The sequence below is a fragment of the Urocitellus parryii genome, chromosome 1 (assembly GCF_045843805.1).
Source record: "Urocitellus parryii isolate mUroPar1 chromosome 1, mUroPar1.hap1, whole genome shotgun sequence".
NCBI lineage: Eukaryota > Metazoa > Chordata > Mammalia > Rodentia > Sciuridae > Urocitellus > Urocitellus parryii.
The window spans coordinates 273,717,242-273,741,970 of NC_135531.1; the positions used below are offsets into that span (position 1 = coordinate 273,717,242).

The following is a 24,729-nucleotide window of genomic DNA, read 5'->3' on the forward strand; positions in this document are numbered from 1 at the left end:
TAGGAATTGCAAATTTTCTTTCATGTATTTTTTTTACATTAATATTTAATTGTTAAACCACACCTTCTAACCAGAAGCACTTCTTCGTTTTGTATGTGTTTTGTACTGGGGATTGAACCCAGGGTTGCTCTACCACTGAACTAAATCCCCAACCTTTTTATTTATTGAGACAGGGTCTCTTTAAGTTGCTAAGGCTGGCCTCAAACTTGTGATTCTTATGCCTCAAGCTCCCAAATTGCTGGGATTACAGAGGTGTGCCACCATGCCCAGCTCAGAATCACTTCTTAGTCATTTCAAAGCTCACTCCTCAAAAATTAGTCCCTGGACCTGGTCTATATTCTCAGGGTTCATATTTATGGTTACAACACAGTATGTCAACAGAAAAAGCAGTGGCCACAATAGCAAATGATTTATTCTTGTCCTAGGCAAACCTGAGGAGCTGGACAGAGTTCAATGTCAATTCACTTGGATCTTTCAGAAAAATGATGAGGTGGCTCACCCCATTTTTGTAATCAAACACAGAAAGGCAGACGGGCAGGTACCAAAAGTCACCAGCCTGCTACCTTCCACTTTGAGATTCCTGAAACTGAGGAAGGGGCTGTCTGGTAAGGAGTTTGGCTGAGTGGAGAGCAGGCTACCTACTGGGTTTCTCCTGCATTTCATTTCTGTAACACAGGGAAATCATTGCAGGAAGATTAATCTATGGAGTCTTTTACACTAAAAACATTTATTTTTTGAACTTATCTTTTTTTTTAAATTAACCAAATATACATAAATGCCTTGCTTTGTTCTATCCTTACAGTAAGGGAAAAGTGTTTTATATGCCTACTCACTCAATGGAAAACTTTAGAAAGACTTTTCTAGAAAGACTTTTCAACGGCATATTCCACATCCTGAAGATGCTGAATATTTTCCCTAAGATGTGTCTTTCCTTTAGAGGAAATAGAAATGGCAGAGGAAGAAATTGGAATTTAAAATAAAACTTGAATCTTCAATGCTTAGGAAGAAATACTTTGTGTGGTGAAAGTGTTGATTCACTCTAGTTTGGATCTGGAGTGTCCACCAAAAGCTCATGGGTTGAAGGCTTGTCTACCACTGAACTATGTCCCCAGTGCAGCGGTGTCCAGAAGTGAGGCTCTGGGGAAGTGACTGGATCACGAAGGCTCTGTCCTCACCAGTGGATTAATCCAATGATGGGTCCATGATTGAATTCATTATTGGGATGTGATGGAAACTGCAGGCAGTGGGATCTAATTGGAGGAGGTAGGTCACTGAGGGCCATTAACGGGTGTATCTTGACCTGGGCCTCTTTCTTGTTCTCTCTGCTTTCCAGCCACCTTGAGGCAAGTAGCTTTGCTTTGCCAGGCCCTTCCTCCGGGTTGTCTGCATCCCCACAGGCCCAGAAACAGCAGAGCCAGCAGACTATGGACTGAAACCGCTGAAACTGTGAACCAAAATCAGCCTTTCCTTCTTTAAATGGTTTTCCTGAGGTATTTTTGGTCACAAAATGAAAAACTGACTTAATAAAGTTTAAAAACTTCATTATTCATTATAATTGAAGAGTTCATTTGATGACATCAATAATTAAAATACATTTACACAAGTGCCCTAATTTTTATGCTATTAATTATTTAATATTTATATCATTTAATTATTGATCTGCATTATTAATACTGCATTGAGAACTCTCTGAAGTTAGGCTCTAATGCTATCTGAATCAAACCTTGAGATTTATGGGGTCGACTCTATAAGCTAATACGTACAGAATGTGTAAGGTGTTAGTGTCTTCAGTGCCTAGAATACAGTAAGGGCCCAAGAGACATTAACATCCCTTTGTCCAGGCTTGGAGAGCTCGGTCAGGGAGTGAGGGCTGAATGGGCACTGGAGGCAGGCTCTCAGACCTCAGAATTTCCACTTAAGCGGTGCTGTGTTGCATGGTGATGAAATTTCAGTTTCTCATCTTTAAGTCCTACCAAATTCCTGTTTCTGCAGTCACCCATTTCTCCTCAGGGCCCTGTGATGGGTGGGCGGCATGAGGTTTGAGGTCCAGCCATGACTCACTGTTAACTATCTCTGTGGCTAAGTTGTCCCCCAGCCTCTGTCCCTTGTAAAAAAATTGGACCAAGCTATCTGATCTGAAGGCCACTTCTGCAGCAGGAATCCTGGAATGCTTTTCTTCCCCCTCTTTCATGCCTCCTGCTCTCCTTTCTCCTTATACATTATGAGCCAAATATGCAAGAAGAGTAAGAATTCAGGCTTCAGTAAACCACTTAACCTCTCATGTTAAGCAATTTTAACCTGTGAGATGCTTTTGGTCTAATGGTTTGGACAAATGATTAGAAGAAGAAGAATGCTTGAAGGAAGAATAGGTGCTTAAGAACTTAATGATTTTGAAGCTTTCTGAGTACAGCCTCCCTGCTGAGAGAGCCATTCTGAGAGGAAATGGAGAAAAACTCACCAGGATCTCAACGGTTCATTTATTTGTCTGCTATTTTTAGTTCTGGGCTTACTTATTGCAGATGAAGAGCTAATAATGAACATGCTGTGTATTTTCAATTTTGAAATAATAGTGGCATAATTTCTCTTAACATTTCACGAGTATCTTAAATAAAAAAAGGTTCTTATATTGCATGATAGTTACTTTCCCTTGGATAGAAAGAACCAAGATGAAGGAACTCAGTATGGATATGATACAGAGAAGTGGAGATAGATGCTTAGTGAACTGGACATAACCCTGAATGTTGCTGATGATGTCTTAACCTTTCAAAGTAATTAGATTGGTAAAGACAGTCATTTAAGGTTGGCTACAGCGATTTGGAAACAGAACTGAATTTCTGTCTAATTCCGCCATTTACTGAGTGGACTTGGGCAAGTCACTTAACTTCTGTGGGACTTAGTTCTTGCATCTATTCCATAAGGACAATTAAAGCCACTTCAGAAGGTTGTTTCAAGGAAGAAATAAGATGCTTGAAAAGGGCTGATCTATCAGAGCAGGCAATTGATACCTGATTGTGATCACTATCAGAAGGCAGTGATCTCTTCCATCTTTACGGTTTCTTGACCTTTCCACAATGTTTGACAATTTCTCTTCTTTTATTCATTATGTTTTATATACCCTTCTTACTTTGCTCTTTCTTCCCTACTCTCCTTCTGTGGTCAGCATTCAGTCAAATGTTCATTGAGCTGTTTTGACATTAGACACAAGGAATATTAAAATGAATAAAACTGACCACTGCCTTTTTGGAAGTAAAAAAGAGAGGGAAAAGAAACACTCCTGGGATCACGAAAGGAAGCAGGTGTTTTGATCAATAGAAGTCTAAGTCAGATATCCCAATAGTGGAGTGGTCAGTCCTACCTGGAGGGAAAAGGCAGCAAAGGACTTTGAACTTGACCATGGTGTTAAAAGATGGATTGGAGTTACCTGGAGTGACTGGGGAGGCTGGGGAGGACGCGGTCCTTCCTCTTTTGACTAGCTTTTCCTCCTTCATAGCCCTAGGTGTCAGCATTCCCTCTAGTCTGCCTTCAGTGTCTTGCTCTTTCCACTTCCCTCAGTCACTTTCCTTGGAAAATTCAGGGTCGCTTGGGGCATTAATTATGACCCAGAAGATGAGTCAGCCATCTCTCTCTCTCTTGTGCTTTGACCTTTCTCAGAAGCGTGGCTTTTCACATTGCTCACTCTGGGTGATTATACTTGGATCTCCTGCCGTCATCTTGGACTCTTTATGTCTAAATAAAAACTTCCTTCTTCCCCAATTAAAATGCCCAGAAGAATCCTAATTTTCCTCTTTACTGTCGATGACAAAACAATATTCACAGTTACCCTGATTGAAACATATGTTCCAGCTAGAGCACCTTGTCTATGGCTAGTTTTGCTGTCTGCTCTCCAAAGTTGAATTTTTTTTCTTTCATTCATGAAGCATTGGTAATATTTTTAAGTGCATACTTCATATGGCCTAGTCTCCGAGAAATACTTTGGTGAATAATGTAAAACTGGTCTTCATATTTATGAAGCTTAAAATGTGGCAACCAAGCCAAAGGGTAAATAAAGGAGCATGGAAATTCACATTCATTTGTAAATTGTGGTAGGCATCGCGAGGAAATCCACATGATGCTGCCAGAGATAATAAAAGAGATGGAGAATGTTACGATCCCAATGTTTGTGTCCCTCCAAGATTTATATGCTAAAATCCAGTGTCCAAGGTGTTGGTATTAAGAGGTGATAGGCTGTGAGAGTTCCACCCCCCAAAATCAGATTAGCAACCTTACAAAAGACTCAAGAGAGCCCTGGTGTCCTTCGACCACGTGAAGGACTGATGCCATCTGTGAGGAGCTGGCTGTCCCCAGACCCTGAGTCTGTTGGAGACTTGGTCTTGGATTTAGCCCCTAGGACTGTGAGAAATGAATCTCTGCTGTCTATAAATTACCAAATCTAGAGGATTGTTTATTATTATTGTTATTGTTATTATTATTAAAACCTTACTGGACTAAGGCAGGAGTGATATGTGGGCCGGGAAGTTAGGGAAGGCCAGGTCCCCAGGGAGGCCCTGACTATTCAAGTTGTAATTGTCTCTCTTGTCCCTCTACCTGCCTTACCAGTCACTTCTCAAATCCATAGAGCTCACTGAAACCAGAATAAAAAATCAGCAAGAAGATTTTGAAGGCATACCTGGCTTCAAATTCCATTTTTTCCCCATGAATTAACTTCAGGCTAAGGCAATTCACTGAACCTCTGAGACTCAGTTTTTCCATGTACAAAATGAGGCAGGGCTCTTGGATAGACCTTGGAAACAGTGACTGTGCACAGTTTCTGATTGTTTGACATGTTCACAAAGAGTGTCTGCTATTATTATTAATATTGTTACTGTGGTCATAAGTTCTTTTCTAAGACCTTAACATTAAGGGATTAATGAACCCATTAAGAATCTAGTCCTAGAAAACAAGAAAGAAGTACAACATTGTTGCTGTGAAACCACAATTTTATGGACTTCATGCCAGACTATGGCCTCACATTCAAGATAGACTTTGTTCAGGTCCCACCTGCTAATCACATAATGAATATTTATTAATGTCCAGGGTTTAAGTTATATTGTACTTTGCTCCCTTAAGTTTTTCCCAAGCATTCTGATCAATCCTCGGCAAACATACTCTCTTTGCAATAATCTAACAGTGTACCAAAGAGATCAACCACACAGATTTTATGTCACATATTGTTTTTCTTCACATCATTCCAGCTACCCCCTAAAATTTCCAACAAAGTTCTTTCCCAAACATTAAAACCTAACTAAAACTGAGCCCAGTTCCAGTATCAAAGATTTTTCTGCTGCTGTGAAATCTTTGTAATAGAAATTTTTTTTCTACTTTATCTCACTCAATTCAGATTTTGTGCATTTCCTACCATATTGTTGCTCCTGACCCACTGTTTTTTTTTGTTTGCCACAAACATCTCTTTAATTTGATGTCATATAGATTTGTATATTTTTCCAATGATCATGTTTCTAAAAGAACATTTGAGTTTTTTAATCGCATGATTTATTCAACATGAAGAAAATTTGATAGTTAAATCTATGCCCACAAGGATGTTTCACTGCAAGAATTTTCTAAAAAAGTAACAAAGGATTTTATTGTGGAGGAAGATTCCCATTTTCTAGTCTTATGCCATCAAAACATCTCATTTTCTGATTAGCATCACATAACACAGCGAAGCAGCCTCAATACTTTCAAGAGAAGGGCATTTTGCACACGACGTGAACGTCTGCACTGTGGCTAATGATGGAATGCTGCTTAAAATCAACTATGTGTCATCAGAACAAGCAGTTCCCTCTTTTCCACAAGCAGAGAGGTGTCCTCTCCTCTCCCTTCCTCAAACAGGTGGATTTCAAGAAGCTAAGGTAAGTGGAGATTTTTGAGACAGGAATGCTCTCAGCAGCCCGAGGTTGAACAGACCCTGGGGGCGGCCATTCCAGAGTAAGCCCCCCAGCCATCTGTTTGCTCAAGGGGTTCAGACAGGTATTATTTTAAATATGCAACCTGATGTTGAAATGACGAGAGGAATCAATGTCATTTAAATGACTGTGACAACAAAAGGCAAGAGGAACTACAAGACAAAAGGAGGCAGAGAAGCCCAGTAAGAAATCTGTGACCTCACTCAGAGAAGGCTCTCCGGGCCTCCACTGCTGTCCTGGACTCTTTCTAGGAAATTCAATAACATTTTTATTATAAAAATTATAAAGTGAAGGGCTCAATTGGATTTGAATGGTGAGTGGGAAAGAGGGCAGGAGGAGATGAGCCTGAGGGCAGGGGCTCAGAACCCTCACGTGTGTGGTTGGCAACACAACCCTCCTTCAGCTAACACTTTCTTCATAGAGTGCCTCATTCCTGTAAAATGCGCCCATTGTTTGTGTGTGCGAAATGCTGTGAATTTTGGAAAGTACACATAGTTGTGCACACCAGCCCAATCATCATCCCCCGCCCCCAATCCCTCCTGTTCCTCAAATGTCAAAATGTCACATGTGTCCCAAGTCCCAGCCCCTAAGGGCTTGCTCTAACTTTTATCTTTCAAGTTTTGTCCTTTCCAGAATGTCATAGGTGTGGACTAAGCTTTTTGTGACTTAGAATCATGCATTTCTTAGTTTTTCATCATCGCTGGGACCCAATTATAACTGACCAGAAGAACTTAAGAGTTGGAAATGTTCGTTTGGAGCTCACCCTGTCAGAGGTTTAGTTCACTGTGGGCCAGTTCCACAGCTCTGGGCTTGACCATGAGGCCCAGCATCAAGCCAAGGGCACAGTGGAGGAAAGATACTCAGCTCATGGCAGCCAAGAAGCAGAAAGTGAGCCACAGATCAAGGTTCCAGGGGCAAAATATAACCTCAAAGTCATGCCCCCAGTGACGTACTCCCTCCAGCCACGTGTGTGTGTGTGTGTGTGTGTGTGTGTGTGTGTACCCATCTATATCTACCATTCATTTAGTCCATTCAATTTAGTATGAACTGATAAATATATGGCTCTCATAATCTAATCAGTTTTCTCCTGTGTTATCACAAGAACTTTTGGGGGACATCTCATATCCCAACCATAACAAATGGTTTTTAATTAACCTATGCTATTGTGTATATGAGTAATTTGTTTTCTTATAACCAAGTGATATTCTATCATATGGATGTATACAGAGTAAAAAACAATTACTAGTTGAGGGACTTTTAGGTTATTTCTAGTTTGGAGCCAATATTTTAAAAAAAGTTACTATAAATATTTGTCTGAGGGTTTTGCCTGAATTTAAGTTTTTTTTTTATTTATTTATTTTTGCTTGGATAAATACCCAGGAATGGGATTACTAAGTCATTAGGTAATTTTATAAGAAATTAGTAAACATCTTCTAAAAGTGAATTTACCAATTTCCATTTCCACCAGCAAGGTATGAAACTCCAAGTGGCTTCATATCCTTGTCAGTGTTTGGTTTTAAATTTATTTTAGTCCCTCTAACAGGTACATGGTGGTATTTCATCATGATTTATTTTCCTTTTAACTTTAACATATCTCATTCCTTTTACAGATACTGACTTGGTTCCATATTGGTCCAAACTATATTCAAAAGCCTCACTTAGACTTTATGTTTAATGTTAATTTTGAATGTCAGGATAAGAGAAGGAGTTTGCCATCCACACCAAGGTTTGGTTCACTCTTTCATTTATTCAACAACTCATTCTTGAGTGTCTGCTGATTTTACCAGGCACTCTTCCTCTAACTGTGGAATCAGTAAACAGAACAAGAATAACCACAAAATGGAGAGAGCCTAGTTTTTATTCTCTTGGGTCAGGACAGAAACAAAAAAAAAATCAAGTGCATAATTGATAAACATATAAGTCAAATAATGAAGGCATATGAAAGCAGATAAAGCAATAAAGAAAGAAAGAAAGGATGTTATCTTGAAAAACATGTCTTGGCAGGCCTTTCTAAGGATAGAACTGAGCAGAAATCTGAAGGAAGTAAGATTCTGCTCACACCTCATCTGAGGAAAGAGCAGGGACCCGTCCTGAGTAGAAGCACAGGTTCAAAGCACTAGTGTGCCCTGTGTTCAAGTACAGCAATGAGCAGTGATGGCTGGTGCAGAGTAAGTGTTGGGAAATGAAGTTTCCCAGTAGTGGGAAAAGAATCTTTCATCTTTCAATAAAAAGTAACCCATTGCTGAGCCAGACCATCTATTTTATTAATATCTGGAAACACTCTAAGAGCCTTCAAAATTCTTCTATTATAATTTTGGAAAGTTTAGTTATTGGTTTGATTCATATTTAATTGCAGAATTAAGTTTTTATGATAACTTAAATTTCTAGTATACACAGGCAGTCACACATATCTGTTATTCTGTTTGGGCGAATATGAAGCATTCTTAAATCATACAATGAACTCTACTAAAATTTGGAAATTGTTTAATTGATTATTAGAAAAGTACTAGAAAGAAATGAAGTTTTTAAGCATTTAGAATAGAGCAATCTTTCATTATCAAGGAGGAAGAGGAGTCTAAAAAGCACCATGTCAAAGGCATGCCTTGTTTGGGTAGGTTGTGCAGGAAATGATTAGCAGCAGGCTTGGAATTCATCCTCTCCCCAGTGTAGAAGGTGAAGAGAAGGCAGACCTTCACATAACTTCATGGTTAGCAGACCCTAGACTGGCCTCCAGGTGAATTAATTGTACTCTTCTAGCAGGAGAGTCTTTATCTATGGAATGCTTTTAGCAATATGTACCTAGTCTAAGTAAGTTTGCTCCTTGCAAATAAATATGGAATGTGTTGACTTATGGAGCATTCATCTCCTACAAACGCCACCTAAGGATATACCTACCTGAGTATAACAGGGAGATGTGTCAAGACAAAAGTGACTCTCTTCTTTGAAATTAATGATCCCATGCAAGTAATTTAGAAACTCTGTATGCTAATCTCATCTAAAGGTCATCTTTATGTCACAAGAAATGAACTGTGCAGCTCCAGTAGAGTCTCTAGTGTCTTTCTGGTTTTCTTGTGCCACTCAGTTCCCTGTCCCCTGGACGCTACACTGTATCTCAACGTAGTCACAAGAATCACATAAAAGCCTAGAAAAGCCTTCAGAGTTTGGAAAGTGGTTGAGTCTGGCAATATATATCAGGCCACACTGGCTACTTCTTCCACAGCCCCCAGATGTCAGCTGAAGAATGCTTTGAAAATTGATCACAACTTTTCCCACATGAACATGATAATCAAGTTTGGGTATAGAGTATGAAATGCAAGAGTTATAAAACCAGATATATTCAGGAAATGCAAATGTAGTATATTTTATGAATAGTCAGCAATGTTTTAAACAGAATCAACTTATATTTCTAAATACAGGAAAGTTGAATAGATGCTATTTAATTGCTCTTTAAAGCAGGTATGATGGTCTAATATTTATAAGACCAGTGAAAGGGAAGTGGTTTTAATGTTAAGAAAAACAAAATACTAGAAAAATATACATAGAGAAAAATATATGATGTGCTTCAAAGTTCATTTATTTGGGATTGTTTGTACAGGTATGTAAAGCACAGGTAGAGCAGAATTTGCCACTGGACAAAGGGACAGTAGATTTTATGGTCATGTATCACTTGAGTTGTAATGCATGTCTTTGACCTTTGGCAATTAAAAGAAAGTGGTAGTTCTCTTTTCTCACAGTCTTCTTGGAAGAAGCTTTGGAAACAACTCCATTTTAAGATGCATGCAGACAGACACATATTTAAAATACACACACACACACACACACACACACACACACGTACTTGCTTCTTAGATGCTTCCCATCAGGCAGAGGATGAGCCCTGACAGGGATATTTCAGGGTGAGTTGCCTTCACAAAAGGCAGAAGTGAACCTGGCAAAAACAGGTACACAAATGAGCAGGTTCTCTCTGCTGGAGGATATTATGATGAGTGGAGAGACAGCCTACTCCAGGTAACTAAACTGGGAAGATTTCTTAGACACAGGCCTGAAAGGAAAGAGAAGAGGGCCCAAGGCTAGCAATAGGGGGGCAGAGTGGCTAAATTTTCTGCAAATATCCAAAGACAGAAAGGAGAACTGTGAATGCCAGATTAGATATTTTAAAAGTTTAAGACCCCCTCCCACTATATCTATCTATATCTATATCTATCTATCTATCTATATATATATAAAATTTTAAAATATGATTTAGGGTAATTACAATAACTTTTTGGGGGGAGGGGAAAGATCATTTGCCTAGTTCCAATAGTACAGTAACACCCTCAAATCCACAAAATATTCTAAGTTATTATGGGTTTTCAAAGCCCTACTTTTTAGTTAAGAAAGAAAGAAAGTGAGAAAGGAAGGAGGGAAAGAAGGAAAGAAGGAAGGGAGGAGGGGAGGGAGGGAGGGAAAAAACGAATCGCAAGCTCCTTCTAAGAGTTGTCTCTCACAGCAGGAAGGATGGTTCAGGAATGAGCTGTAGAGAAGAGGCAGACACTTGGAATCTTCAACACTGTCTAGGTAGGTTGCTGGAGGCAAAGAGAGGTGGGCAGAGTCAACAACTCTAGATGTCTCTGTCCCCAGCAGAGGACATGAGCCCGGCCAGCAGCCTTGGTCATTTGCATCTTGTCCTCAGACTGATCCTGAAGCCTCCTAGATGTGGAAGTGGCTCAGGGCACACAGACGTCTCCTACGACGGTCAGTGAAACTGCCCCCAGAGGGAATTTTGTGGTTAGCTCTTTTGGGGCAACTGGGCTGAATCTAGACTCTTGGTCTCCTACTCCTAGTGTCTCCCAGCCCCCCTTCCCAGTGGTGTGAACAGTGCCATTGCTCAAGGATACCCTGGCCTGAACAGGCACCATTCATTCTTCTGCACAACCCTCGAGGCTGGAGTCCTGCTAAACTTGACCCAAACATAATTGTCTGGGTTCCTTTTTTTCCCTCCCATTGTGTCTATGCACATTCTACTTCTCCTCACCCCAGTCCCCCAAACCCACCAAGCGTGACCCCCCTGGGCCCCAATTCCCTAAGAAATTACCTCCAGAACTACCAGATTAGCTCTCTTTAAATATCACTTTTGTAAAACACCTATTTCTTTAAAAAAGTTCTTTTCTTCAATTTTGATGCAGAATGGTGATAAAACAGGACATTTAGTTATTTGACAAAAATTTGATGGGCCAATGGGTGGTATCAGAAGCTGGGCCTGAAGATCATGGACTGTATGGGTGATCAGAACCGATGGGAGTGTTTATACCCAGGGGGAGCACCAATGTCTCCTTCTGTAGAATACAACTCAACCATGCTAAATTTGTTTTTAATTTTCTTTTTTTCTTCCTTAAGGAAACAGCTTCTATAAATGCAGAATTTTCTAACTATTTTTCATCATGTGACTATCCAGCTGTCACACACAGTGAAAGCACTTCTTAGCTTTTTGGAAGTGTTGACACCTTTGTCCCTGAACAATTCTGACTATTAAGAATGTTTTAGAAGGATGACCTGGACTCTGAAAAATCCACACAATGTGCATGATGGAACCCATTAATTGAATTTCTTTTGTTAGTTACATGTCATTAAAAAGATATGAGCTTGGATGAAATTTTACAGAGTAATTAAATACTGAGGGACATCTAGTCTATCATTCTCCTGATATATCTGAAACAAATTTAAGTCAGTTTAAAGGGGTCAGTCATGGCAAAGAAATGCTCTTGTAACTTCAAAGAGCTGATCAGATGTCATATTAAGATCAAATTCTGCCTCTGGGAAGCTGAAGTGTTTTCAGCCTGTTGCCCTTGATAAATCCGAATTTATGGTGGATTTAATTAACATGACATTAAAAAAAAAAAAAGAAGGCTAGTTGGGGTGTTGATTTTGCTCCAACAATCCTTTCCTTACATCAATCCTATTTATAGACTTGGTTCCACTACATTCCAAATACCAAATCTTTAGTCTGTGAGGTAAAGCATGGATTGAAAATGTCCAGCTATTGTGGAAGGGAACACTTTCAAAGCAGAGGAAATTCTAACTGATATTCCACACATGGCACGCCACGTTTCCCTCAGTTCTTAAGTTGTACTTTAATAAGTTTGGCCTGTGTATAAAGATCATTTATTTGGAATTAGCTAATATTTATTGAGAATCAGCCATATGCCAAGATCTTACACAAATCTTTTTGTTTGTAAACATCATACCAACCCTAAAGAATTAGTCAGAGAAGTTTACATCCCTGCCTAAGACCATACCGTAAGTAGGATCTACTTCAGATTTAGATTCCAAGTTCACCCCTTTTTTTGTGGTGGGGGGGGGAGTTGCAGGGATTAAACTCCGGGGCACTCTACCAGTGGTCATACCCGCAGCCCTATTTTGTATTTTATTTAGAGACAGGGTCTCACTGAGTTGCTTAGCACCTAGCTGTTGCTGAGTCTGGCTTTGAACTCTCATCCTCCTGCCTGAGCCTCCCAAGCTGCTGGGATTACAGGCTTGTGCCACCTGGTCCACCACCACCCCTTCTTAATTTTTTTTTTTAACACAATGTCACACTGCCTCCTTAGAGACAGCAGATTTTGATTTATTAGAAAGAGACTATAAGGATCTTTCACTTAGTGTTTAACAAATTTTAAAAAATAATAGCATATACTATTTTACCACATTTAGTGAAAATCTATTTGAATCCGTTTACCAATGGTGGTTCTGATTGTTTCATATGAAAAAGCAGGGCACCGGGCAGAGTCTATAAGGGATACAATTCAAAGACTACCCAGGGAGAGTGCTAGTACCCTCTCCCCACCAGTATCTCTTCTCCATTTTTCTCCATTTTTTTTCACTTTAAATGCATTATTTCAGATAATCACATTGCACACATTAAAACTCACTCTGTATCTCCATGCTCATTAAATTAGAGTTGACAGAGAGATTATCTCACATTCCAACTTGGATGGATTGAAAGTGTCTGCTTAGAGCTCCCAAATGAGCAGACTTCTGAGGTCATGCCAGGTTCAATGGACTGAATTAGCAAAGTCAGGTTCTAGGAGGGCCCACAATTGTATTATTAGTGACCAGGTTTTATTGGTCACCACTAGTTCAGGCTATGCAATCCCCAGAAACTCAGTATGAATGTATCTGGCGACTTTCCCAGCTTTTAAAAGAAGGTGAGAAAGAAGAGCAGGGATAATTCTGAAACCAGAGCCAGGATGACCATATAACTTATCTTGCATACCAGAGCCTGTCTGTCAGAGAGAAAAGGGACATCTATTAGTGAAATGCCAGGAAAATATATGTAAACCCTCACTGTGGTTAGTGGAGTTTTCATAGCTGTGAGCAAAATAAGCAACAAGAACAACATAGAGGAGTTATTTTGGCTCACAGTTCGTAAGTTCTGTTCATGGTGGACTAAATCTGTTATTCTGGGCCAGAGGTATGGCAGAACATCATGGTGGAAGGGTGTGGTAGAGGAAAGCTGTTTAGCTCAGGACTGCGGAGCAGCAGAGAGAGGAGAGGGAAGGGGCGTCAGGGAAGATGAACCCTTAGGGAACGTCCTCAGTGACCTACCTCCTCCAGCAGGGCCCTACCTAGTAACCACCCAGTCAGTCCATTCTACTAGGATAGACTGTGACCTTACAGCTCTCACAATTCAATCATTTCATCTCTGAACATTCCCAAGTTAGCAAATGAGCTTTTGGAGAACACCTCATCTACAAACTATAACAGGCAGTCTCCCAATTTCAAAAACATGTATCAAGTAGTTCATTTTTCAAATAAATCCATCAAATTCTTTGTCCTGACACTAGGGCTTTTTCATAGTTGGGGCTTCCATCGACCACATTCCCTCCTCTGCAAAGAGGAACCAAAGTAATTGTGCTTGGGTAGGACTCCCAGAACCTTAGAGATTCATTATGAAACACAGAAAAAAAATTGATTTGCAGCTTTGCAAAGGCTGATAATCCAACTAATGCATTGCCCTCTGGACCCTTGATTTAGTTCCTCTTCCAGTTAATTTGGCAATATATTAGTTCTGATGAGAAGGCTTGATTAGGAAGGAGATGAAGCTATCACTTTTGATGAGTTTGGAAATTACCACTAAATTTCAATTTTTCACATTACTCTGAGTGAAGGGTGACTGACTGTTAAAAGAGTAGTGATTTCGCTGTGTGGCCTGCTGCTTCTGAGATATAACTGTCCTTCTTTCAGCTTCTTTTGTACAGAACATGCATTACAGGTGCATTTCTGTGTATACGGATCTTCACTTCCTTAGTCAGTGCTATTATCTTGTTAATCTGTGATTAACAAGATTAAAAATATGGACAAAGGGCTATTGAAATTAATTTGCTGTAATATGCAGTAATAAAATAACTAATGAAGAAATGGAATCATTCCATATTCAGTGTCTTGCTACCAAGGGACTATGTTCTAGTTACCAAGAAGGGCAAATCATTGGCAAGTTACTGTTTTGAAGGAGAGGGAAACAATTACAGCCCTCATGACATGTGACCCATGGCAAATTAGTACTAACTAGTCTTTTAAATGAAATTATTATGTCAGCTTCAGAGATTATTTGAAATAAAAGGAAGGTATTATGAATATTTTAAAAAATTATCAGTACACAAAGGTGTAAAGATCTTCATGGCATTAATTTGTAGCAGTCCTTTACAAATTTGGTTGGATGTTCTGTTCACCAATTCAAATTCTGGCCATCCTTCAGAGCCTAAATTATAACCCACTTTCCTGCCCCTGTCTAAGGTCTCTCTTGGCTCTTAGCTTTCAATGATTATTAATTCATACTATTTTGAGATATTACTGTAGAGTTACGTTACATAATTATTAAGCTTATGAATTACAGTTTCACTTTTCACCAAGGAAGCCAGTATTATCTACCAAACCAGATTGTGAATTGGTCAGGTTTGGGAGCAATTTATGATCTATCCTAGTATCTTCCTTCAAGATCTAACAGGGTTTTGAATTTATGTAGGTTGAACTTTATGAAGTTACCTAAATTGGATCATTTTTGATCTACAAAGAAAGCAATTTCTTATGGAGTAATAGTTGTTCCAGAAATAAAGGTGAATGAGTGGGGTTATATTTAAAATTATCAATTCTAATTTGAAAAATAGATTGACTGTATGTGTGTACATAGAAATAGACATATGCTTATCTAATATACACATATACATACTATACAGTATGTATTTACAGAGTGTGTGTGTATATATGTATATATGAAGTAATTTAAAACTGATGATTGAGTTTGGGTTTTAATTGAGGAGATAAAGCATTCAGCTACAAAAACTCTGTTCAGGGGCTTCTAGACATAATTTTTTTTTTCTTTTAAAAGAAACAGATATAACCACTATTATTCCGGGAAAATAACTGTAACGGAGATAACATTATAAATCACTAGCTTTGTCATTATGGTGATACCTATGTCAATTTTTTATGTGGGATTGCACACTTGTTGATAAAATTATTCTGTAGAATTATATTAGTATGAAGTAATCTTTCTTTCGAGTGTTTATAATAAGCTTACACTGTTCTAAACATTTCACATCTATTAACTCAATGAATTCTCTCCTCCATCCTGCAAATTATGTGATATAATTATCTTCATTTTTAAGATGAGAAAACTAAGGCAAGAAGAGAGAAAGTCATTTGCTGAATCTCAGACAACAGGTAATGATTTAGCATGTTGTCAAATGCAGAGGTCTGGCTTCAATCATTTACAATACCATACAGAATCAGTAAGCTATATTGACCTTAAAAATTAGAATGAATTAAAAATCCTTTATTTTCCAAGATGCACAGCATCTGGTGAATACTTAATAATTTGAAGTTACAGAGTTGAAAAAATATACCTAAGGCTTGGAAAACTGCAGTTTTAGGTCTCTTATAAGAAACTCAAAATCATTTTGAAATAGAGTGCATCAGTTTCCAGTATTAAAAACTGGAATTGATAGCACTGACTCTTGTATGGGTAATTTTTAAGAGAAGAAAGATAATAGATCATATATAACACAGATGATTAAGAGCTCTTAATTAGACAGGCTTATTTATTTAGTTAGTTAGTTAGTTAGTTTGGTACAAATGAATGCCTATGTTATGGTTTGGATCTTAAATGGGCCCCAAAGGCCATGTGTTGGAGTCTTAGTCACAAGTCTGTGGTGCAAATGGGAGGTGGTGGAACTCTCTGATAGTGGGGCCTAGTGGAAGGAACTTATGTCATTGTGGATGAGCTCTGGAAGGGGCCACTGGGACTCCAGCCCTACCTCTATTTCCCTGTTTCTCTCTTTGTCTCTCTCTGCTTCCTGGTTACCCTGAGGTGAGAAGCCTCCTCCACCATGACTCCTGCATATTGGTGTATCTCATCAGATGCACAAGAGCAACAGAGCCAAGTGACCATGGATGGAAACCTCTGAAATTGTGAGCCAAAATAAGTCTTTCCTTATTTTAAGTTATTTATCTTAGGTATTTGTTACAGCTATGGAAAGCTGACTAATAGAGTCTGCAAATAGTTTTTAATGCTACTTTTCTACTGTGATCATATGTTTCCTAGTGCAGATACTTATTAATTTCTTAATACTTTAAAAACAAGGAAGTTATACAAAGTCATACAAGCAGAGATGAATAAGGTTTCTTAACTGGGTACAATAATCAACAAATTGATACATACAAAATATGTGTGATAGATGTACATACATATGCATGTATATAATGCATATTACATACATAAATGTAATATGCACATATATAATATATAATAATTTAGCAACAGAATTTGTCTTTGTTTACATCAACAAGATTTTTAAATTAAAATATCTTTCCAATAAATGAAGTAATCTAGTGTGATTTCATTTAAGTCTGAATGAGAGGAAGCATTCTCTCCTGGGAATCAGCATCAAATAGTAACAGAAACACTAAGTGGGCAGGATCTTGAGTTTTTTGGATTGTTTCTGAATCTGAGTGGACTGGCTGGAAAAGTAAGGTACTTGAAATGGATGATGTTTGTCATTCAAGTGACAAATTTCTATAAGTATCTTTTAAATTTTATTTAGTTATTATGTTTTCCTTAGTGCATTGTGGTTATACGTAACATTGGTGTTCACTTTGACATAATCATACAAGCACGGAAGATCATTTGCTGGATTGTTTGATATCTCTGAAGTCTGTATTCCAGGCCATGCAATTCTGCTTATTTATTTATTTCGTAGTTGTAGATGGACAGCATGCCTTTACTTTATTTATTTTTGTATGCGGTGCTAAGGACGGAACCCAGTGCCTCACCCATGTGAGGCAAGTGCTCTGACACTGAGCCCCAGCCCCAGCCTGCAATTCTGCTTCTTCAGTAAGTTAAGCATACCCTGCTTTGAAAGAAAACATCAAAAGGAAAACAGCTATGACATTTTCGTAAATACAAACGTGTGAGTTCAATACAATAAATTAAGTTATTCAAACCTATGAAGACTCCTCCTGCCCCCAAGGAGACCCAAGAAGCTGTTATCCATGCATAAATTGGGAAGAGGTACCTTGGGAAGAGGTGGGACGAAGGGGTATGGCAAGGCAGGTTTATAATTTTCAAGTTATACTTTTGTGAATTGATTGTTTTGATCAATTCCATGAATTACATTTTTTTAAGTGTCATCAGGGATTATTTGGGAAAACAAACCATGGGTCGTTTGCTTTGGTTGCTTAGACTTTAGTAAAAGTACTTGAAGGGTCAAGCCCCAATGGCATTCAGGTTCAGCTCCTGAGAAGGAAGTGGAGTTGGGCCAGGTTACCTTCTTACAGGCTGTGATGGAGCCACCCAGGCTGCTTCCCAGGCTGCCGCCACCGCTGCCCTGCTGCGCCTCCGACACTTCATACATCAGGGTTGACTCGGAGCTGCTGTTTGTGTCCCAAACACAAAAGAGAACACATTCCAGTGAGTCATCTGTTTAGAAATGCAGAATGAATGAGGCATGATACGATTTATCAAAAATCATCTTTTCTGATTGCATTCAGTACTGCCCGTCCTGCTGCTGAAACTGACATTTCTTTGTTGGGCACATTTCTGGGCTAGGCTGGCGCGAATACAAAACTGCAGCCCAAGGCCTTCCACAGTGCTTACACTGACACAATCGCATCTGTCCAACTTGCAGCAGTGTTAGCAGCTTTTCTTAAGCATGCAATTTTAAAACTCAAATAAAGTCTTTTCATGTGTCACTTCAATTTAGCGCTTCTAGTACCAACACGACAAAAAAAAAAAAAAACACTCATTAAAAAAAAAATAAGGGTAAGATGTAATTTTCAATGGGATGCTGAATGGTACCATGAAAGGAGTGTGGACTACAGCAAACACAGCCCATCCCCTGACCATCTCTGTGGCTGGAGACTGTCCCTTGAGACTCATACTCCTTTCCCTGCCACAGTCAACTTTTAGTGGGTTTGACTATGCATGGTACTGCACAAAAATATCAGACTAAAATTTATTTCTACATCTTCAAGATGTGTAAAAGATTAAAATTAATAACAAATCTGTTTTTCATAACATGCCAGGAAATTGAAAATTAAGCCTCATTTTAATACAAAAAGCTCTCTGAGTCATTTAAGCCTTCTAATTATTTTCTTCTTTTGAAAATATCACAATTTGGAATTTAAAATGTACTGATATCTCAATCCATATTGTTGACCACACAGAACATGTAGAATTCATTAAAATACATTTTTGCAATATAATTGAATAGTTCTATAGGTAATTTTCAACCTAAGATATAGACTTTTTTCCTTTTGAAATGGATCAGTTAAATAAATAGTATATTTCAACTAACATCTGACTCTCAGGTTTCCAGCTCTGAATGAGTCAGTTTTTATTACACTGTGCACCAGTGTAGTCTGTTGAAATTTCTGTTATTAAGTAGTATGAATGACACTTTTAAAATGACTGCTGATGGTGCCGTGGAACAAATCATAGAGTCAGGCAAAAATGCATAGAAGAAATGAGGAAAAATGTATTTTGTTTAAATTTTTCATGTATTATTTTCGAGCAGTTATCACCCTGTGGACTAGAATATATCTAAAGTAGATGAACAGATCACACCCACATCATCCTTGCTAAGGTGGGTGAAAAGGAAAAGAAGAAGGAGAGGAAGAGGGAGAGAAAGCATGAGAGGGAAGAAGGAGATAATGGTGGAGAGGAGGGATGGAGGAAGAAGAAGGGAAAGGAGGAAGGGAAAGAGAGAGGATTTTGGCTTCTTTTTCTGGCTCTTGATCTCTAGCTGCTATGTACCTAGCCTTTTGAGGCTCAGTCTCTTCATTATAAATGACACATGTAAACTGAAATCTGTATTTCTTTCTTAAATCTGTAAGTCACTTGCAAAATGTACTAAAGCACTGAGTTTTCAGTCCCTGTAATTTCAGGATTCCCACATGTGGGGTCCATGACCTTTCCAGCACCCATTTAAGTGTGACTACACCTCAAACCCAACTGCAGATGTCCTACCAAGCAGATATCAATATTAGGTTTCAAATTACTAACATGTGGAGGATACCACTGCAGACTAGACTAATTTGGCGCATGATAACTAGGCTTTCGAGTCAAGGAAATAATTTATGTTCCTTCTAGGAGTCAGTCAAGCCCCATGGGCAGGAACTCAGGCAGGTAGCTCTGGTCTTGTTACTATTGTCTTCCCAGACACATCTGGTAAGCTAGTGGGTCACTTCTATCCAGGCCAGAGGTAGGACATTTCTGATATCTTTTTTTTTTTTTTTTTTAACAGGGCTAGCAACCCTGGAGTAGGGCACAGGCAAGCTAACAAGTCATGTTTGGGAAGATTGTAGGTTGCTCATCCCTGATCCCATACAGCAGACACAGCACTTCAGCAATCTCTAACTTCTCTGGAGGGAAATCACATTTGACCTAGGCCGAGTTGATTAGGTCCCAATTCAGTGCATAAAGTAAACTTAAAGAAAAGAAAAAGATCAGTCTTAAAAATTACTTAAAAGTTGCCCACTTTATGACTTTAGATGGAGCACAAGACAGATTACTTGTCACCCACCCAAAAGTTGAAGAACTGCTGAACTCATCTAGTAGAAGAAAGAAATGTCAGTTCTACCCACAGAATCCCCCTGTATTACCAACTGGGAGATTCTAGTTGGAAATGAAGGTGCAGATAGGAGTGTGAAAGTTCTGCTGCTTTCTGCAGGGCTTGCTCCATTTGTTCCAAATCTAGGCTTGTGTAACTTCAATAGATAAACAAAACAATGTATATCCACACTGATCTATTTGCTGTGAGAATTAAATGGGAAAGCAGAGTCACATGACAAGACTAAAATCGGTGTGCTACTTAATGACAAGCCTTCTGCAACTCCACTGCACCCGCATGGAGGGCAAAGGCATCTTCTCATTTCCAGAAACATTATCTGTCACTTTCCTGATGTTTAGTGCCCTAAAATATGTACAGAGGCTTTCATCTTAAATCATGCTATAGATGTGGAATTTCAAGAGGTGACTTTACAACCTGGCCCAATGTCTTCCAGGGCCTTTGAGATGGAAATGAAAGTTGAGAGTGTTTGCAGAGAAGCTGTCCCTGGTCTCCAGAGAGGTAGAATGTTCCCTACTCTAGGATGAGGCAGAGTTGGTGGTGACAGGAAAATCATGCATTTATTAAAAGGAACTCAAACCGACATTAAAAGAACGGCAATCGAGATGCAGTACAGCCCTATAACTTGCTACTAATGGGTAAGGCAGCAAATTCTTCCATAGGACACATTCCTTTGATTTTCATAAGAGTTGACAATATTTATTAAGCACATCCTTTCAAACTCCCTTCATGCTGCAACTGTTAAATGTGTTTCAGCAAGAAGGTAGGTAAAGAGGGGAAGACAACACAAAGGCAGCCCATGAAGTAGTGACTTTAAACAAGTCTTCTATAAAACAGCCTCCCTTATTGAAAAAATGTCATATCTGAATAGAGGAAGTGCTGAGGTGCCACTGTACTGCCCCATCAATAATTCATGCAGGCGAATAAGCAGGTCACTTGCAACAGTGAAGATGGTCCAGGGAGCTTTCAGATTTCCCCAGAGACAGAGTGCCCAGTAACTGGAAACTGGGTTATTTAAATATCACTACTCAAAATCAAAACTTGTCCCATGAACCAGGACCAGTGGTATTGCTTAGGAGCTCATGACTCAGGTCATTCCTCAAGACTACTGAATCAGAATGTGCATTTTTATATTAAACTCAGGTGATTTATATGGCCACTAAAGTTTGAGAGTCACTTATATGACACACTGAATTGAATGCACATTCTTATTTGCTCTTGGGCCTTTGTTCAAGTTGTTAGTTCCTTTAGGGGCCTTGTTCCTCCTCCTCCACCTTCCTCTTTGATAATTCCTGCTCTATCCTTTGGGTCTCAGATAATGACTTCTGGTGCCTCTTTCCTCCCCAATTCCTGTCAAGGTGACCTCTGGTCCTCTTCAATGTACCACCAAAGCCCTGTGCACATGCAAATACATCCCCACTCCACCTCTTTCCAGCCCTCCCCAACCCAAGAAACGAGACAGGTGCTGTTCTTTTGTGTTTCAGCAGCAGCCAGAACCACATGTCCTGTTACAGCATCTGTCAAAAAGGCACAAAGATTTGTAGTATTTGTCTCTCCCTTTAGGCTATAAATTCTAGAAGCACAGGGATGCTTTAGGACCTAGGATAGTGCTGTGCAGTGATAGATAATCAAAAAGCATCTATTAAGGTTTTTATTTTTCTATCTTTCTGAGTATCCTGCTTAACCTCAAAAGATCAGGCACAAACAAGTGTCTGAATCCAACGCTTAATTTGCTGCAGTGGTGACAGATGGTGAGCTAAGCTTCGGCCTGAGATGATAATTTAAAGAATTTCCCAGGATAGTTCTAATGAAAAAGGATCCTGCTGTTATTATTGCTAAAATGTCAAGTAAACACAGGGTGAAGTTAAACAATTTTAATAGATTCTTAAAGACAAGCTTCATTCTTACCTTCTCACCCTTAAAGAGTGCTTCTGTGAAATGTAGTATTATCTTCCATTTGATTGTCTCAATCCTATCAGGGGTATCTGCCCTTGAGCTTCATACCAAATCTCTCTCTTTTTTTTTTATTGGTTGTTTAAAACATTACAAAGCTCTTGACATATGTTTCATACATTAGATTTAAGTTGGTTATGAACTCCCATTTTTACCCCAAATACAGATTGCAGACTCACATCTGTTACACATCCACATTTTTACATAATGCCCTATTAGTAACTGTTGTATTCTGCTACCTTTCCTATCTTCTACTATCCTCCCTCCCCTCCCCTCCCATCTTCTCTCTCTACCCCATCTACTGTATTTCATTTCTCTCCTTGTTTATTTGCCCGTTCCCCTCGCAACCTCTTATGCATGATTTTATATAACAATGAGGGTCTCCCTCCATTACCATGCAATTTCCCTTTTCTCTCCCTTTCCCTCCCACCTAGTGTATCTGTTTAATGTTGATCTTTTCTTCCTGCTCTTCCTCCCTGTTCTGTTCTTGGTTATTCTCATTATATCAAAGAAGACATTTGGTATTTGTTTTTTAGGGATTGGCTAGCTTCACTAAGCATAATCTGCTCTAGTGCCATCCATTTCCCTGCAAAATCCATGATTTTGTCATTTTTTAGTGCTGCGTAATATTCCATGGTGTATAAATGCCACATTTTTTTATCCATTCATCTATTGAAGGGCATCTGGGTTGGTTCCACAGTCTAGCAATTGTGAATTGTGCTGCTATGAACATCGATGTGGCAGTATCCCTGTAGTAAGCTCTTTTAAGGTCTTCAGGGAATAGTCCGAGAAGGGCAATAGCTGGGTCAAATGGTGGATCCATTCCCAGCTTTCCCAGGAATCTCCATACTGCTTTCCAAATTGGCTGCACTAGTTTGCAGTCCCACCAGCAATGTACAAGAGTACCCTTTTCCCCACATCCTCGCCAGCACTTGTTGTTGTTTGACTTCATAATGGCTGCCAATCTTACTGGAGTGAGATGGTATCTTAGGGTGGTTTTGATTTGCATTTCTCTGACTGCTAGAGATGGTGAGCATTTTTTCATGAAATCTCTTAATCTCAACATTGGAAAAAATAAAAACGCAGATCTATCTATCAGAAGACATCTTGAACAAGGAATTAAGATATCTCATTAAAATCAATTTAATAATATACTACAAACAAGAACTTAGAGAATTTTAAAATATGCCTTTGCACGGTTCAGGATGAAATCTTGCTCCAGGGAACGTCTTTATTTTACCCTCATCCAAAGGGATTTACCTGTTAGGTGGAGATCAGGGGCTTCAGTTCATCTTTCAAAGAATGATTTGTTTTAAAATTCTCATGATGTGTTAGTATCTCCTGTCTTCATGGACTGCCCAGGCTGGGACAGACTCCTGCCTAGACCAAGTTGTAGTTGAGCACCTGTTAGTTCTCTTCTCAGTTACTCCTGCAATTTGGTCTGCTGAGCCCATTCATCAGTGAATCCTGCTAAGTCAGTTAGCAACTTCCTCATCCCCTGCCCTTGATAGTTTAGTCCTTGGCGTGTGGTTAGCAAGAATTTGTTAAGCCCAGATTCCCCCTCCTTACTATCTCCTTTTAGTGATTTTTTAAAATCTGCTGACCCTCTCAGTCTGCCTGTGGGCTGTAAAGCCTACTTGCCCATGTTCTGTGGAGTGGAGCTTAGTTCTACACTGATGTCTGTCTCTCTGTCATAGCAGCTTGCATGAAATCTGTCTTGTCATTGTTAACAAGATCTGGAGCAAAATTTTGAGTTTTACACTGTGTACTTTTCTGGTTTTAAATATCTCCCAGGCGAGTAGATTATATGTCCTTTACTTTTAATTTTTATTCTTTTGCTTCCTTATTCAGACTTTCCTTTTCTGGGTCAGAGATGACATGTCATTCATGCAAATTAAATTTGTTACCAACTTATTGCTGGCTGAAAGACTTACAAAGTCTGTATTAATTTTGTAGGATTTAATAAATGTATCAGGGAGAACAACTAGTCAAACCTTGAAAGTATTTAGAAACCATCGTTATATACCCTGATTCAATATTTAAAGGTGGCTGAGTAACTGTAGAATAATTCCAGACTTTTGCTCTCTTATACCAGCAAAATAAAAATAAGAATAATAGCAATGTTACGAAGTGGCCAGACTTTTATTTTCTCAAATAAAGCTTTAAAAAGCAAATGACAACAAAACACATTACTCTATCTGCTTTTACCATAAAGCTTCAAAGAAAGGACATTGAAACAATATAACAAAATTATGTATATAATCTATTAATGATGGATATTTCTTTATAAGAAAAGATAGTTGACAGAATTGCTATCAGTTCTGTCCTCAGATCAGTAATAAAGTTGTTGCAGACCTAAGATTGTGAAATGTTTGTAAATGACAATAAAAAATATAAACAGTTCATTCACCATTAGTCATAAAGACAGCAGTCAGTCTTAGCAGAACACATGATCTCAGATCAGCTATACTATAATTCAACCTACTAAAAAAAAGATGCAAAACAAAGTCATAATAGTGCATTGTTACTTCATTTGGGATATGGTTTGTAAACACCAACAGCTGGTATATTTCCTATTTTCGACACTAGCTGTGCTGAAATTTTTTATACTGAAAATGATCTTGAGTATTATTTAATTAAAGCTTTTTTATTAGGCAACTCTAAATCTACTAGATATAGCCAGTGAAATGTGAAACCACATCTTAAACAGATACTATGGAAATAACTAGATTATA

General features: G+C 38.8%; 1 protein-coding gene across 2 annotated transcripts in view; it reads right to left on the reverse strand.

The window, feature by feature from the left end:
* Sphkap (SPHK1 interactor, AKAP domain containing) overlaps positions 1-24,729 on the reverse strand; it is a 127,128-nt gene that overhangs the window by 95,833 nt on the left and 6,566 nt on the right. For both annotated transcript variants that reach the window (XM_077799615.1, XM_026396289.2), the window contains exon 2: positions 17,741-17,846. In XM_077799615.1, the coding sequence (XP_077655741.1) occupies positions 17,741-17,846 (106 nt within the window). The remainder of the gene's footprint in view (positions 1-17,740; positions 17,847-24,729) is intronic.